This window comes from Maylandia zebra, linkage group LG8 (genome assembly GCF_041146795.1).
Source record: "Maylandia zebra isolate NMK-2024a linkage group LG8, Mzebra_GT3a, whole genome shotgun sequence".
Lineage (NCBI taxonomy): Eukaryota > Metazoa > Chordata > Actinopteri > Cichliformes > Cichlidae > Maylandia > Maylandia zebra.
The window spans coordinates 24,757,440-24,770,404 of record NC_135174.1 but is presented as its reverse complement, the minus strand read 5'-3'; the positions used below and the strand labels follow the sequence as shown (position 1 = coordinate 24,770,404).

General features: G+C 40.5%; 1 protein-coding gene across 5 annotated transcripts in view; it reads right to left on the bottom strand.

Moving 5' to 3' along the window:
* scn4aa (sodium channel, voltage-gated, type IV, alpha, a) overlaps window positions 1-12,965 on the bottom strand; it is a 32,168-nt gene that overhangs the window by 4,794 nt on the left and 14,409 nt on the right. For 3 of the 5 annotated variants that reach the window (XM_023152576.3, XM_012920638.4, XM_012920639.3), the window contains exons 3-26: window positions 12,847-12,965; window positions 12,677-12,766; window positions 12,466-12,594; window positions 11,852-11,943; window positions 11,443-11,733; window positions 11,271-11,334; window positions 10,962-11,103; window positions 10,654-10,851; window positions 8,739-8,909; window positions 8,421-8,550; window positions 7,700-7,938; window positions 7,441-7,614; window positions 6,977-7,333; window positions 4,293-4,775; window positions 3,691-3,732; window positions 3,491-3,614; window positions 3,220-3,374; window positions 2,932-3,105; window positions 2,711-2,833; window positions 1,350-1,631; window positions 1,212-1,265; window positions 843-980; window positions 578-682; window positions 67-337 (exon numbers count right to left, since the gene is read on the bottom strand). In XM_023152576.3, coding sequence (XP_023008344.2) covers window positions 67-337; window positions 578-682; window positions 843-980; window positions 1,212-1,265; window positions 1,350-1,631; window positions 2,711-2,833; window positions 2,932-3,105; window positions 3,220-3,374; window positions 3,491-3,614; window positions 3,691-3,732; window positions 4,293-4,775; window positions 6,977-7,333; window positions 7,441-7,614; window positions 7,700-7,938; window positions 8,421-8,550; window positions 8,739-8,909; window positions 10,654-10,851; window positions 10,962-11,103; window positions 11,271-11,334; window positions 11,443-11,733; window positions 11,852-11,943; window positions 12,466-12,594; window positions 12,677-12,766; window positions 12,847-12,965 — 4,147 coding nt within the window. Of the gene's footprint in view, window positions 1-66; window positions 338-577; window positions 683-842; window positions 981-1,211; window positions 1,266-1,349; window positions 1,632-2,710; window positions 2,834-2,931; window positions 3,106-3,219; window positions 3,375-3,490; window positions 3,615-3,690; window positions 3,733-4,292; window positions 4,776-6,976; window positions 7,334-7,440; window positions 7,615-7,699; window positions 7,939-8,420; window positions 8,551-8,738; window positions 8,910-10,653; window positions 10,852-10,961; window positions 11,104-11,270; window positions 11,335-11,442; window positions 11,734-11,851; window positions 11,944-12,465; window positions 12,595-12,676; window positions 12,767-12,846 lie in introns of those variants that run through there. The other 2 variants (XM_012920641.3, XM_076887677.1) reach the window with 2 other exon arrangements.

Sequence of the window (12,965 nt, the reverse complement as noted above, 5' to 3'; positions counted from 1 at the left end):
TATCAATATATCTGCTGGACCAAATTAGCAATTCACAGCTGTACTTTTAATTCATTAATTACCCACCAGCTATTGACAAGATGACCACGACAAAATCAAAAATGTTCCATCCATTGGTGAAGTAGTACTGCCGCAGGGCAAAGACCTTCAACACACACTCTCCAGTGAAGACCACAATGAAAGCCACGTTTAACTTAAAGAGGAAATCCTCTTTCTCTGCACTTTGGTCATCTGTTTCCACCATCATGGACACCATATTGAGGCAAATGAGGACCATAATGAAGATGTCAAAGAATTGCTGACTGATGAAGTCAAACACTATGCCCTGGATTAGGTTCTGTAAAGGAGAGGAAGCAAATCGAGAGCAGTGAGGAACAGAAATACAAATCCAGGAAAGTCATTTGGCCTGTTAACACAAGTAGTGTGCAGAAAAGGTGAACATAGCCACGTTATGCATGCCAACGTGAAGCATCATTACTTCTGATGATGTCATTCATACATGCAAGTTTTCCAGTCTTGGACTGATCAACATAAAGCATTGCTAATACAGAAAACTAAAATAATCATAATGTCTTACCGTTGGACGAGGAATTGGCTTCTGTGGCTTCTTGGAACCAAGTTTCTTCATGGCTTCATAGTACTTTTTCTGTTCATCAGTCATAAAGATGTCTTCATCTCCAAAGTGCGGAAAAAGCAGAATTCAAACGTAATTATAGGAATTTAAATAATGTCACAAGTCTATGTGGTTTAAAGTTATAAAATTGTACACTTGAAAATAGGAAAGAAAACACTCAATGCTTTTGCACAGGCACTATTTCAGATGAACAAAGTCTTATACTTATCTTTTTCTTTTGCTGACTAAAGTTATCAATAATGACCCCAATGAAGAGGTTAAGTGTGAAGAAAGAGCCAAAGATAATGAATATGACAAAGTACATGTACATGTAGAGGTTGATTTCGTAGGATGGTTGCTCTTCCACCTAAGTAGAAAAAATACAGGTGAATAAATGCCTAATCATCATCATTTGCTCAGTTACAGGTTGGAAGATTTTCTTCATTTGATTCATCGGATATTTTATAATGTCGGATTGCAATGCATACATGCTCTTCTAAGGAAATAATTGTAATTGGACTCATAGTCGCAATTTATTGCCCCAGATGAGGATTCCTTTATGCAGCTCACCAGAACTTCAAAGACACAAAATCATTACCTCTCTTGAGTCGACAGCAGCATACATGATGTCCATCCAACCTTTAAAAGTTGCCTGCAGTCAGTGAAAACATTTATTTAAAATATGTATCAGTAAATATGACTACTAATTTTCTTTAACTCAAACAAAACACCTCACCACTTGAAGTAGGGACAGGTAGCCTTGTCCAACATTGTCATAGTTGACTTTCATGTTGACCCAGCGGGCCTCCTGTGTCGCTTCTTTGATGGCCATGCAGTCGCTCCGGTTATTGACTTCAGTGATGGGGAAAAGCTCCTCCGATGTGGTGTTGATGCAGCGGTAGAACTTCCCAGCAAACAAATTAACTCCCATGATGCTGAAGATGAGCCAAAAAATCAGACACACCAGTAGCACGTTGAAGATGGAGGGAATTGCTCCAACGAGAGCGTTTACCACCACCTGCCCCACAAGACAAGACTCTGTTTAGAACTTTGCAATAGATATTCAGATTTATTCAATAATTTATTCAGCTGTAAGACCTGAAGTACTGTGCAAAAGCACCCCACATTTCTCTATAATTTGTTAGCAAGATGGGAAATAGGTGGAGCAATTTATTGAAAGGTGCAAATATTCATGAGAGCACAGTATGTAAGTCACAAACAGAGTTTTTAGAACCCTAACAAGATTTCAAGTCAATATTTGGCATTGCCACCTATTTTCTATATTGTAGTCTGAGCTTTCTTAGGCAAGTTTTATTCTGTTTCCTAAAAGGAGTCCTCTGGTCTAGTTCTCCAGGCTTCTTGACTTTTGTTTCGTTCTCTACCAAAATGATCCCAGACTGCATGTCATGTTTTATAGACTCAGCTAAAGAAAAGAGAACATTATGTGCTTTTGCAACAGGCTGCTAGAAACAAAGTGCTTAAAGATACAATTCAAATTGGTTCTTGGCTAAACTGTTATTTGCTGACACACAATACTGATCCTTTGAGTTGGATACATCTTTTATACTTGAATGATTTATAGGTCAATCTTAGGTGACTTAACAAACAAATAAACAAAAATAAAAGGAAAGATAAGGTCGGGTACAAGAACCTGACTGAAAATGAGTGAAAAAGCAGCTAATGTCCAAAGAAAAGCTTTGAAAGATCTTCAGAAACAAAGGAAAACTTGCTCAAAAACACTTTAAAATAACAAGAATGTCTGACTCCTTGGAAAGGAAAAAAGAAAAGAAAGAAATGAGTGGTGGTTCAAGACTTTTGCACAGGGCTACAACAATAATCTTACTTAAGTGAATGCATTGATTAGTTAGTCAACTGACTCCGGGAAACTCACCTCAGTCACCTCTGTTACAGCAGCTGTGGTTTAAGCATGCATTCAACAAACACAGTTGGACAAAGCCAGGCAAATTAGTACAAGACTGCATCAAACATGACAGGTTTGCATCTTCTAAATCAGTGTTAACCATTCAAAATATTATAATGTTAACATTAAGTATTACAAATTCCATATGAAACAAGCATTAGCAGCCAATAACTTACCCTCATCCCTTCAAATCTTGATAGTGCGCGAAGAGGCCTTAGTGCTCTGAGGGTTCTGAGGGATTTGATTGGCCCAAGGTCAGAGTAGCCCATCCAGTTGGCAACTAAACTAATCAGGGAAATCTGTAGCAGAATCAAAACATTTCCCATTCAAGTGCTATCACAAAACCTTTCTGGCATAGGAGATGTATTATCACATACAGGCAAGCAGTGAAACTTACATCTACAATGAAAAAGTCTAGCCAACACCAGGCATTGGTGAAATAGGTCTTGAAGCCATATGCAACCCATTTAAGGAGCATCTCGATGACAAATATGTAGGTGAAAATCTTGTCAGCATACTCCAGAATTATCTTGATCGTTCGGCGCTTTTCTATGTATATATCTTCAAAAGCCTGCCAAAAGAAAACATTATCTACCTAGATATGTGTCATGACAGGATCAGTGTCTTAACGCTATCATAAAAAGGTCATCGTTTCTAAATTTGTTGCTGTTATGACAACACTCACAAGAGCTCCACTGCTGAGGAGGATCATAAAGATTATGAAGGTTTCAAACCAATCATGCTCCACAATAGTAAAGCAGGTCTTGCGGAGGTTCCACCATTTTTTGCCTTTGTCTTGGGTGATGTCCACCATCAGACATGGCCAGCGCCTCACACAGTCTGAGAAAAGTGGAAAGGTTTGCGATTACCTCATAATGTCAGATTACAGAATGGCTACTGAAAAAGACTTCTGTGACTTTTTAGTTTTGCTTATTTAATAAAATTGTTGTTCATACTGTCAGTGAAGCACGCCTCTGGCTCCAGTGGCTCTGGCTCTTCTATTTCCGGTTCAGGCTCAGGTGGTCGATAGTCTGCTGTGCTGCATACTGAAGAATCTTCACTATTCCGAGCACCCATCAGCTAGACAAGAATCACAGTTAAAGTTCAGATGCAAATGCCTTATGCAATCACACAGATGAAAATACTGTTAACTCACTTTGATATTTCCTGGGATACTAATTTGATCTTTCACATTTTCCTGAAACAGCAGACGAACAGAAAACAAACTTTATTAAGCGTTCATAGGAGTTTGAGAAACATCCAGCACACAAGTTTATTGTCCCAAAAATACATTATGGGGATCCTGGGAGCACAGACAAATCCCTTTGAGGTTACGTCAGGAACAACATCCGGTATTATTTATTTTGAGAATAATTATTTTCTTTGCTGCCTTATTTCCAACAGTTACAAAAATATATATATTCTGATGATAGTTAGGATTTATTTTAATGTTTGGTAAATTTCCTAATACAAAGTTCCAATACATGTTTAAGCTATGTTGCCAGTTTGTTAACCAAAGTCGAATTTTACTTATGCTGGATATATATTTCCTGATTAATTGAATTTTAGCTGCAAATTTGAAAACAAAAAAGTCAAGTTGGACTCGTGAATGAATGAATGAATGAATGAATTAACCAATACAATTTATCGTTGGTGGTCAAGAGCTGTTAAAATCTTATTTTGAGATGAATAATAGATCACAAGATGGCAATTATTTGAAATGAACTGTATAAGACTTTGGATAAGAAGTTTTCTTACGGTATTCTGCTGGCTATGTCCCTCATCTAAACTCTCAGAGTGATTATCATCATTGGAATCACTGGTTTCATCTTCATCATCCTCATCGTCCTCTCCCAGATTTTCAAAGTCTGACTCTCCCTGGGCAATTGGCACACTAAGACTAAACTCTCCATCCACAATAAATCCAGAAGGCCGGCCTTCAACTAGGCAATCTGATATCCCATCTGCCAGTTTGAAAGTCTGACTGGTGTCCAAATGGTTCATTTCAATTCCTTCCGTTTTAGGGTCGACGTCATCAGCAGGGCCCTCGTCAGGCTCCTTGGGCTTTCTGCCAAGAGTCCGCAAGATAGTTTGAATGATGAACGCTTTAAACCAGTCGATGAACCGTGTGATCCTGCCGATGGCAATCTGGAGATTGTTCATCTCTCCGTCATCTTCTCCTGCAGAAAGGTTGTCTCCACTGAACGAGCTGAGCAGTAAGGCCAAAAAGAGGTTCAGCACCTGAGTTCAAAGAGTAATGAAGGTAATTAACAGCTTCTTATTGTTCATTTTGTTTAGTGAAAATAAATATTTGACAGTCAAAGTGATGCCTAAAGAAGTGAGAATTAGGAATCATTACTCGACTGCAAAACAGTGATCAAGTTTATATCCAGTGATTAGTGAGTAAAACTGTACTAACTTTGCTGAACCAAACACAAGTTTGGAATAGCTCAAGCAGACATCATATACCATATTGTTCCTGTGACGTCACATCAGTAAATATTATGTTGTCTGCCTCCTGTCTCAGATGCAGCTATCTTTAGTTACTCAAACATGTTATTTGATTTCGCGGCTTCTATTTCCCAGGTTTAGCAGGAGATCATGGTTACATGGACTAGTGGGAATGCTCATCTCGTTTATTCCAGTGTCAGAGATGTCAATAAGAAAATAAAGCTGATGGACAATATGAGCTGCACAAAAACCAAACGCGACAATGAAAGATCGGAAATGGATTTGATGATCTTTGATGAGTGGAAAAAATAACTGTGGTAGAGGTTATAGTGTTTTTCAGGGTCATGTTCCTAGTCTCCTGGAATATAATTCAGGTGATTTGTCAGCTAATTCCATTAGCTTTGTACAGTTCCGGTAACCTGATGAAGTGAGACATTTCTTCCTTGTCTTAGAGGAACAGTGTGGCCTATAGGAAATGTACCCAGTCAATTTCTTGCTGCAAAATAGATTAAAATTAAAAAAAAAAATCTAAACATTTAAAACTCATTACTTTTGGTTTTATCTGAAGGCACAGCCAGCAGCTTGAGCTGATGTTATATTATCATTTGTTTAATAAAAACGATGCATAAAAGCTAGTGGTGATTTCATGCTCATTCAACTAAAGAAAATACTCTGCGTGATTCTCAGTTCAAAATAAGCCCCTCCCTCTGAGCCAAGTTTATTCTAATTGGCTGCCCATCTCACACAGAATGATCATCCACCATTCTAACAGTAATGTATGACATAAAATAAATAAAAACATAATAAGTCCCCTTTAAATCTTCTCTGCTCCATATGCTGTGGTGTTGATGGCTCAATATGATTACCTCTACATCGATTAGAGTTCAATCTGCTATCAAATGACTTCTCTTTTACACCCAGACGCACTGCCACCTGAGCTGTGCTCGCTCAGCTGTCCGCGTTTGTTCCATCAGTGGCAGCATGCTTACTTGAGCCGGATCTTAGCGCATACTCAAGGTCAAAACCACTGTTTGGTAGCTTAAGTCATTAGATTTAAATAGAAACCCCCTCCCATGAACCTTGTAAGTATATTATTTGCCTCATTATTAGAGAAAAAAGTGTACATTCATGTGTTAAGTAAGCATGCTCAGGTTTAACAGTGGGTAAGTAACTTTAAGATCCAAGAAGCCTCAACAATTTTGGCACAGCGTGCCTAACACAATACTTCAAACCTTGATGATGAGCCATTTCCTTTTCATTTCTATGAATAACCTGATAGGAAATGGATTTGGCTCTAGTCATTAAATATGATGCTGAAATGATGTCTGACAGTGATGGTCTGTATGGCCTTGTTTCGTGAGGCCAAGATAAAAAGGTCAGGGGGCAGCGTTTTCATGCTACAGACACTCAGAATTCTTCAGAAAGCATTACAAACCCTGAAGCCTCATCACTCTCAATCAGTTCAAAGGCTGTTCTGTTAAATTGTATATGTTGGACTGAAACAATCTCCTGGGAAATAAATGTCACTCTGACACATGTCATTCATCTAGATCCCCAGTTGGGCAATGAGTCCAATCAAACAACAAAAACTGCTCAGGAGCAGCTTGAGGAACATGAAAAATCTCAAAACACCCGTGAGAGGTGCCATAACAAGCCTGATCCATGGATACTATGCAACAACCCACAGAACACAGAGGATCTGAAGTCTCGAACCACAGGGGTGAGGAGGTCAGGTGATCCTGCACTGATGGGTCAAAATTTTCTTGGCTGCACGACTGGGGCATGCACGGTATAAGAGAGGTTGTTTTAATCTTTTGGCTGATCCGCATAAACAGTTCTTTCCTCCAGCTCCAACAAAAAAAAGTTTCACAAGTTTTTCCTTAACATACTCAAATATTTACTTCACAATCTCCTAGATGGATCACTGAAATAACTAAGACTTTCTTTCTTCAATCTTCAGTCTGAAGATAGCATGCAGTTGTTGGACTCACCACTAGGTTTCCAATGACCATGACCAACATGAAGACAACTAAACACATCCCAGTTCCGGCAACCTCCATGCAGTCCCACATAGTCTCGATCCACTCCCCACACAGGATGCGAAACACGATAAGAAATGAGTGGAAGAAGTCGTTCATGTGCCAGCGCGGCAATTCACAGTCCAAGGAGATCTTGCACACGCAGTCGTTGTAGTTCTTGCCAAAGAGCTGCATGCCCACGACGGCAAAAATGAAGACGATGATGGCCAGCACCAAAGTCAGGTTTCCTAAAGCCCCTACTGAGTTACCGATGATCTTGATGAGCATGTTGAGAGTGGGCCAGGACTTTGCCAGTTTGAAAACTCGAAGCTGTCACCAAACATGGGACAAAAATAAATAAAAACATTTAGTAATAGCAGAGCAGGTAATTCCACTGTGTTAAACTGATGCAAAGAAATTTAATCAGTGTGTCTCACCAGACGGAATGATCTGAGGACTGACAGACCCTGAACATTTGCCAGCCCCAACTCCACCAGACTGAGTGTAACAATGATGCTGTCGAATATGTTCCAGCCAACTTGAAAGTAGTAGTAGGGATCCATAGCAATAAGCTTGAAGACCATTTCTGCTGTGAAAATACCTGTAAAAACCTTTTAAAAAAAGATAAATGTTTTTTTCACCCCTTAAATCTGAGCAATGTCTTTAAAGTATTTTAAAATGTTAGGCAGCACATACCAGATTCCCCACTGACAGCATATAGTCAAACTCCGGGGTCATGGGGTAGTGCTCCATGGCCATGAAGAGGGTGTTGAGCACAATGCAGATAGTGATAGCCAGGTCAACAAAAGGGTCCATCACAACAAAGTATACTCGCTTTTTAAAGACCACCCAGGGGGTACAGCAGTCCCACTTCAGGAAAAGGTCAGCAAATTTGTACCAGCCAGGTGGGCATGGCCTCTGAGCCTCCTCCAACTCTAGAGAAAGAGGCAGAAAACAAAAGGTAATATTAAACCTCACTTAAACCTAAACTTTCAACCTAAAGTCCAAGTCTTGTTGCTTCAGGTTATAGCTGTGCTGAAATAGATCTAGCTTAACACCATGTTTGACAGGAATCTCTGCTACACACAATATATTTAGCCTCGTTATGATAAGCTCAAGACAACTCCACTGTATCGGCCTTGGATAAATTAATGAACAATGTTAACAACTGCTTGATAATCTTAGGAATTATTGCTCACACCAGAGCACCTAATGCTAAGCCTTGTGTATTTCTTCTTCACCCCCAGTGGCACCCGACACTTCCAGATGCCAGATTTCTCCACGCAGTATAAAAAAAAAACATTACCCCGAAATAGAGGTTATGTTGTTGTGCCCTCAGCTTACATTAATCAAAGCTAAACAACATATCCTAATTTTGTTAGTGTGATATCAATATTGTGTGTGTTTGGTGCTGTACCTTCCATGGCAGCTGCAGTGAGCACAGTCAGAGCACTAGCAGTTCTCTCTGCCATGCATGGTTCATCCAGTTGAAGCATGCTGTGAACGGAGCCCAGTGACTTCTCTCTGCATTCATAATCCATGGCAGACTGTAAAATAGCATAGCATAGCATAGAGTCTTTATTTAAACGCACTTTATATCCAACAATGTTGACCAAAGTGCTACAAATATAGTTTGAGAATTTCTCAAAACACATAAGTCAAGGTATGTAATTGCAGATGGACAAGGCAAAGGTTTTTAAAAACACTCATACAGGCACCACTAACTATAACTTACCTCGTTCATGGTAGGCGCTCTGATCATCAGACGTGGAATAATTCTCCCATTGCAATCTTTGACAATTTCATCACGGTCAAGGCTCTGTTCGTCATCTGCCAAATCAGACCCAGTGTGATGGCTGAGCGAGTTCTTGCTGGTTAGAGTGCCTTGGCTACCAAGCATCTTAGCCTGATTGGCAGAAGATAAGTCATTCAGTAAGAAGTCTTTGTTATTGCATTGGACAGTTTATAAAACCCTTTAAAAGATGGCTCGGCTGTAATTTTACAGTATAAAATATTACTTTATTATAATTTAGTACTGAATAGGTGACATTCCATGTCCCATCTGCTAGTCTTGGTAGCCAGGGATCGGTCCATCAGGGACACCGCTCCTGGCCACCATCCGGCTCACAATGCACCCGACCCCAACGGTGCCTCCTGCAGGAGATGGTCCTGCAGAAAGATGGGTCTTCCTGCAGGATGGGTTAGGAAGATGGCCACCAGACGCTTGCCCTCGGGCAAACTCTCCGGACCTGGCTCTAGAGTGGGGCCCTCGTAACCCTATCCTGAGCAGGGTGAACTGTTCCCTAGGTGTTCTTCTCATAGGGGTCTTCTGAATTGCTCTTTGTCTGGTCCCTCACCCAGGACCAATTTGCTATAAGAGACCCTACCAGGGGGCAGAAGCCCCTGGACAACATAGCCCCTGGGAGCCCTGGAACACAAAACTCCCTACACCATGATAAGGTAGCGATTCCCTACTCTCACCTATGGTCAACCAAAAAAAGAAATTGGAAAAGCTACACTACTGTGGGTAGTGACCGAAAGAACAAGATCGCGGATACAAGTGGCAGAAATGGGCTTCCTCCGAAGGGTGGATGGCATCTCCCTTTGAAATAGGGTGAGAAGTTCAAGGTGAGAAGTTCAGGGAGGAGATCAGAGTAAAGCCGCTGCTCTTCCACATCGAAAGGAGCCAGCTGAGGTGGTTCGGGCATCTGACAAGGATGCCTACTGGGCCCTCCTGGTTGAGGAGTTCCAGGCATGTCCCACAGGGAGGAGGCCCTGGGGCAGACCCAGGAAACACTGGAGAGATTATATCTCTCGGCTGGCCTGGGAACGCCTTGGTGTTCCCCCGGACAAGCTGGAGGAGGTGGCTGGGGAGAGGGAGGTCTGGGCTTCTCTGCTTAGGCTGCTGCCCCCGCAACCCAGCCCCGGTTAAGCAGAAGAAGGTGGAAGGATGGATGGATAATACTGAATAAAAAGAAGAAAACAAAGTTTTTACTATGAGCCATAGGATGGCAAAAACCAGTACTGGGATTTTGGCTAAAAGGCTTGAAGGTGAGACTAGTTTTGACCTGTAATAATACTCTAAACGTTTGAACACGTGGACAGCATGGGAAGTTATTGTAAAGTAATATAAATTTGGCAATGAGTCAGGGATTGCTGGGACACTAAATCCAAATAGTTGTGGTTAAAAGTGGTTGTTGTGGCACATATTTGTGTCTTATACACTTTGCATATTCAGTTTTATTTTGAATTTGATCCAGGCAAAGACCAATCTCTTCCAGTCATCCAGGAGGAATTTAGTGTTAATCAGTGCATTTTTCAGGAAGGAAAAAGCACCACGTCACAAGGCAAAGTAAATAATAGTTTGAATCTATGACCAAGAGTCTCCCTAGATCACATCCCTTGAAAAGCATCCGGTGCCAGAAAGAACTGCATATAAAGAAGGAGGTTCAACACTGTAAATACTGTCTCTGTGTATAAGTTTGATTTATTTGCCAATAATAGTCTTTGAAACTTGCATCAAAAATGCTTTTGATTGTTTTTGGAAAAAATAATAAATCAAGCAAATGGAACACAAATTTGTTTGCCATTTGTTTTAATCAGTTTTTGAACTAATTCTGATTTCAGTGTAACAGGCCGGTGCAAGTTACCTGCTCTTGATTCTTGACTTGCTCTAGTAGTCGCTGGAACTCCTCCTCTTTTTCGATGGCCTCTTGCCGAGTTGCCTGATTCTGTTCGTCATAAGCCATGGCTACCACAGCCAGGATAAGATTGATGAGGTAGAAGGAGCCCAGAAAGATAACGACTACAAAGAACATCATGTATGTCCTACCAGCTGCCCTCATGATCTGTTTTAAGAACAGAAAAGAAGCTACGAGGACTAAGGACAAATTTCTTCACAATACATTTTTAAAATTAAAGCATAAACTGTAATGAAGCAAATGAAAGAAGAGCCAACCAGCTGGAAAAGGTTCTCCCAGTAGTCCTGGGTCATGAGCCTGAAGAGGGCAAGGAAGGCCCAGCCAAAAGAATCAAAGCTGGTGTAGCCAAAGTTTGGGTTCCTCCCAGCCTTCATGCATGTGTATCCTTCGGGGCACTTCCTGTCAGCAGAGAAGAAAAGTTATCCAACTACATCTGGACTCCCAGCCTCCAAATCACACTTGCAACCTTTCTAAAACTTCAGTTAAGGCTCATGTCTGGACTGAAACTCCAGTACCCCAAATAAAAGACAAAATTAGCACTGTAGCATCTTTGTGGTGATACGCACCCAGCATCGGAGCTGTTTCCACAAATCAGAGCATCTTGGCTGCCTTCCAGAAAGTAGTGATTCTCTATAATCAACCAAAAAAAGAAATTGGAAAAGCTACACCTTTACACCACTGTGGACAATATTGATTTAAAATTACAGATGAAAAACTTAGAGATTAGATGAAAAATACCTGAGTTTTCAATATATTCAGTGAAATTGAAGGTGCTGTTGGTATATGTATCATTTAAGCCAATGGTGTCGTTGAAGTCCACTGTGTTATTGGATGAAGAGGTGCCGTTAAAGATTTCAAACATGGTGTCATTTGTTTGGATGGGCCATCGCACACATTTCTGTCGCAGGTTTCCCATAAAAAGCTGAAGACCAACGAGTGCAAAAACCGCAAGGGCGAAGACTGTCAGAATCATCACGTCCCCCATTTTCTTCACTGACTGGATCAAAGCAGCCACAATTGTTTTCAAACCTGACAAAACACAATTGATACATGAGTGGTCTATATTTGGAAGTCTCAAAAACCAGTAAAAATAATGTGTACTGAGTGGAGTTAAACTATTAGTGTTATATTAAAACAGAACGCATACCAGGAATCACAGTAATTGTTTTAAGGGCTCGAAGCACACGAAATGTCCTCAGAGCAGACACATTGCCGAGGTCAACGAATTCAGTGACGTAACTGGGAAAAGGCACAAACATATCAAGGAAATGGTTTCCGTGCCACCCGATGTAAGCAGAGGTCTCATCATAAAACATAAAAATAAAACAAAAACATTGGCAGCGGCCAGCGGTACTCTGTGTTTGTGTGTTTCCGATTTTTAATAGATACACCTGTGGTAATTTGAAAATCCTAGGTGACTTCCTTCTTGAATTATCACATTCACAAACTTGGGTGTCTATGTTGCCCACCCTCCCGGCAAGGTGACGACAATACCCCATCAGAATTTTACAGCCGAGGTGTAAAAAGGGAACCACACTAGCAGCTAATAAGACAGGTACACTGTTCTGATGTAATGAAGCAAATGGAAAAACATTTGGTTTTAGTCAATCTTTTACTAAAACCAAATGTCTTTGTTGGATAACCTTCAGTGGTTATATTGCACCAGCAAAAAGGGTGGAGTTCCTACTGTCATTTAAGTACTAACAACTATTTACCAAATGCATCTACATAGTTTAAATAAACACACAAGCAGATACTTACGCCATGCTGATCACCATGAAATCCAGCCAATTCCATGGATCTCGAAGGAATGTAAAAGATCCAACACAGAAACCTCGAGACAACACTTTAACTGTTGCCTCAAAGGTATAAATACCAGTAAAGACATACCTACAAAGAAAATAATCAGAATTAATTATCCAAACTACTGTGTGAGGTGTGACGTGTGAATAATCAGTGATGAGCTACTTACTCAACAGTTTTACTCCATGCTGGTGGGTTGCTCATTGTCATGAACACGCAATTCGATAGAATTGTAATCATGATGAACATGCTAAATAATTTAAGTCAGGATTAAGGAAGCGTACAAGAATACTGTCACACCATTCAAACTAAAATACACTCAATAAATCAAAAGGATATGAATGTATGAGAATTTTGATGGCTCCTCTCCTAACCAAACTAAAGGGGCTCAGAATGTAGCACGCCGGTTCTGCGTTGAACCTGAAGATCGTGTTTCCTTTGGTGATCACAATGAATGT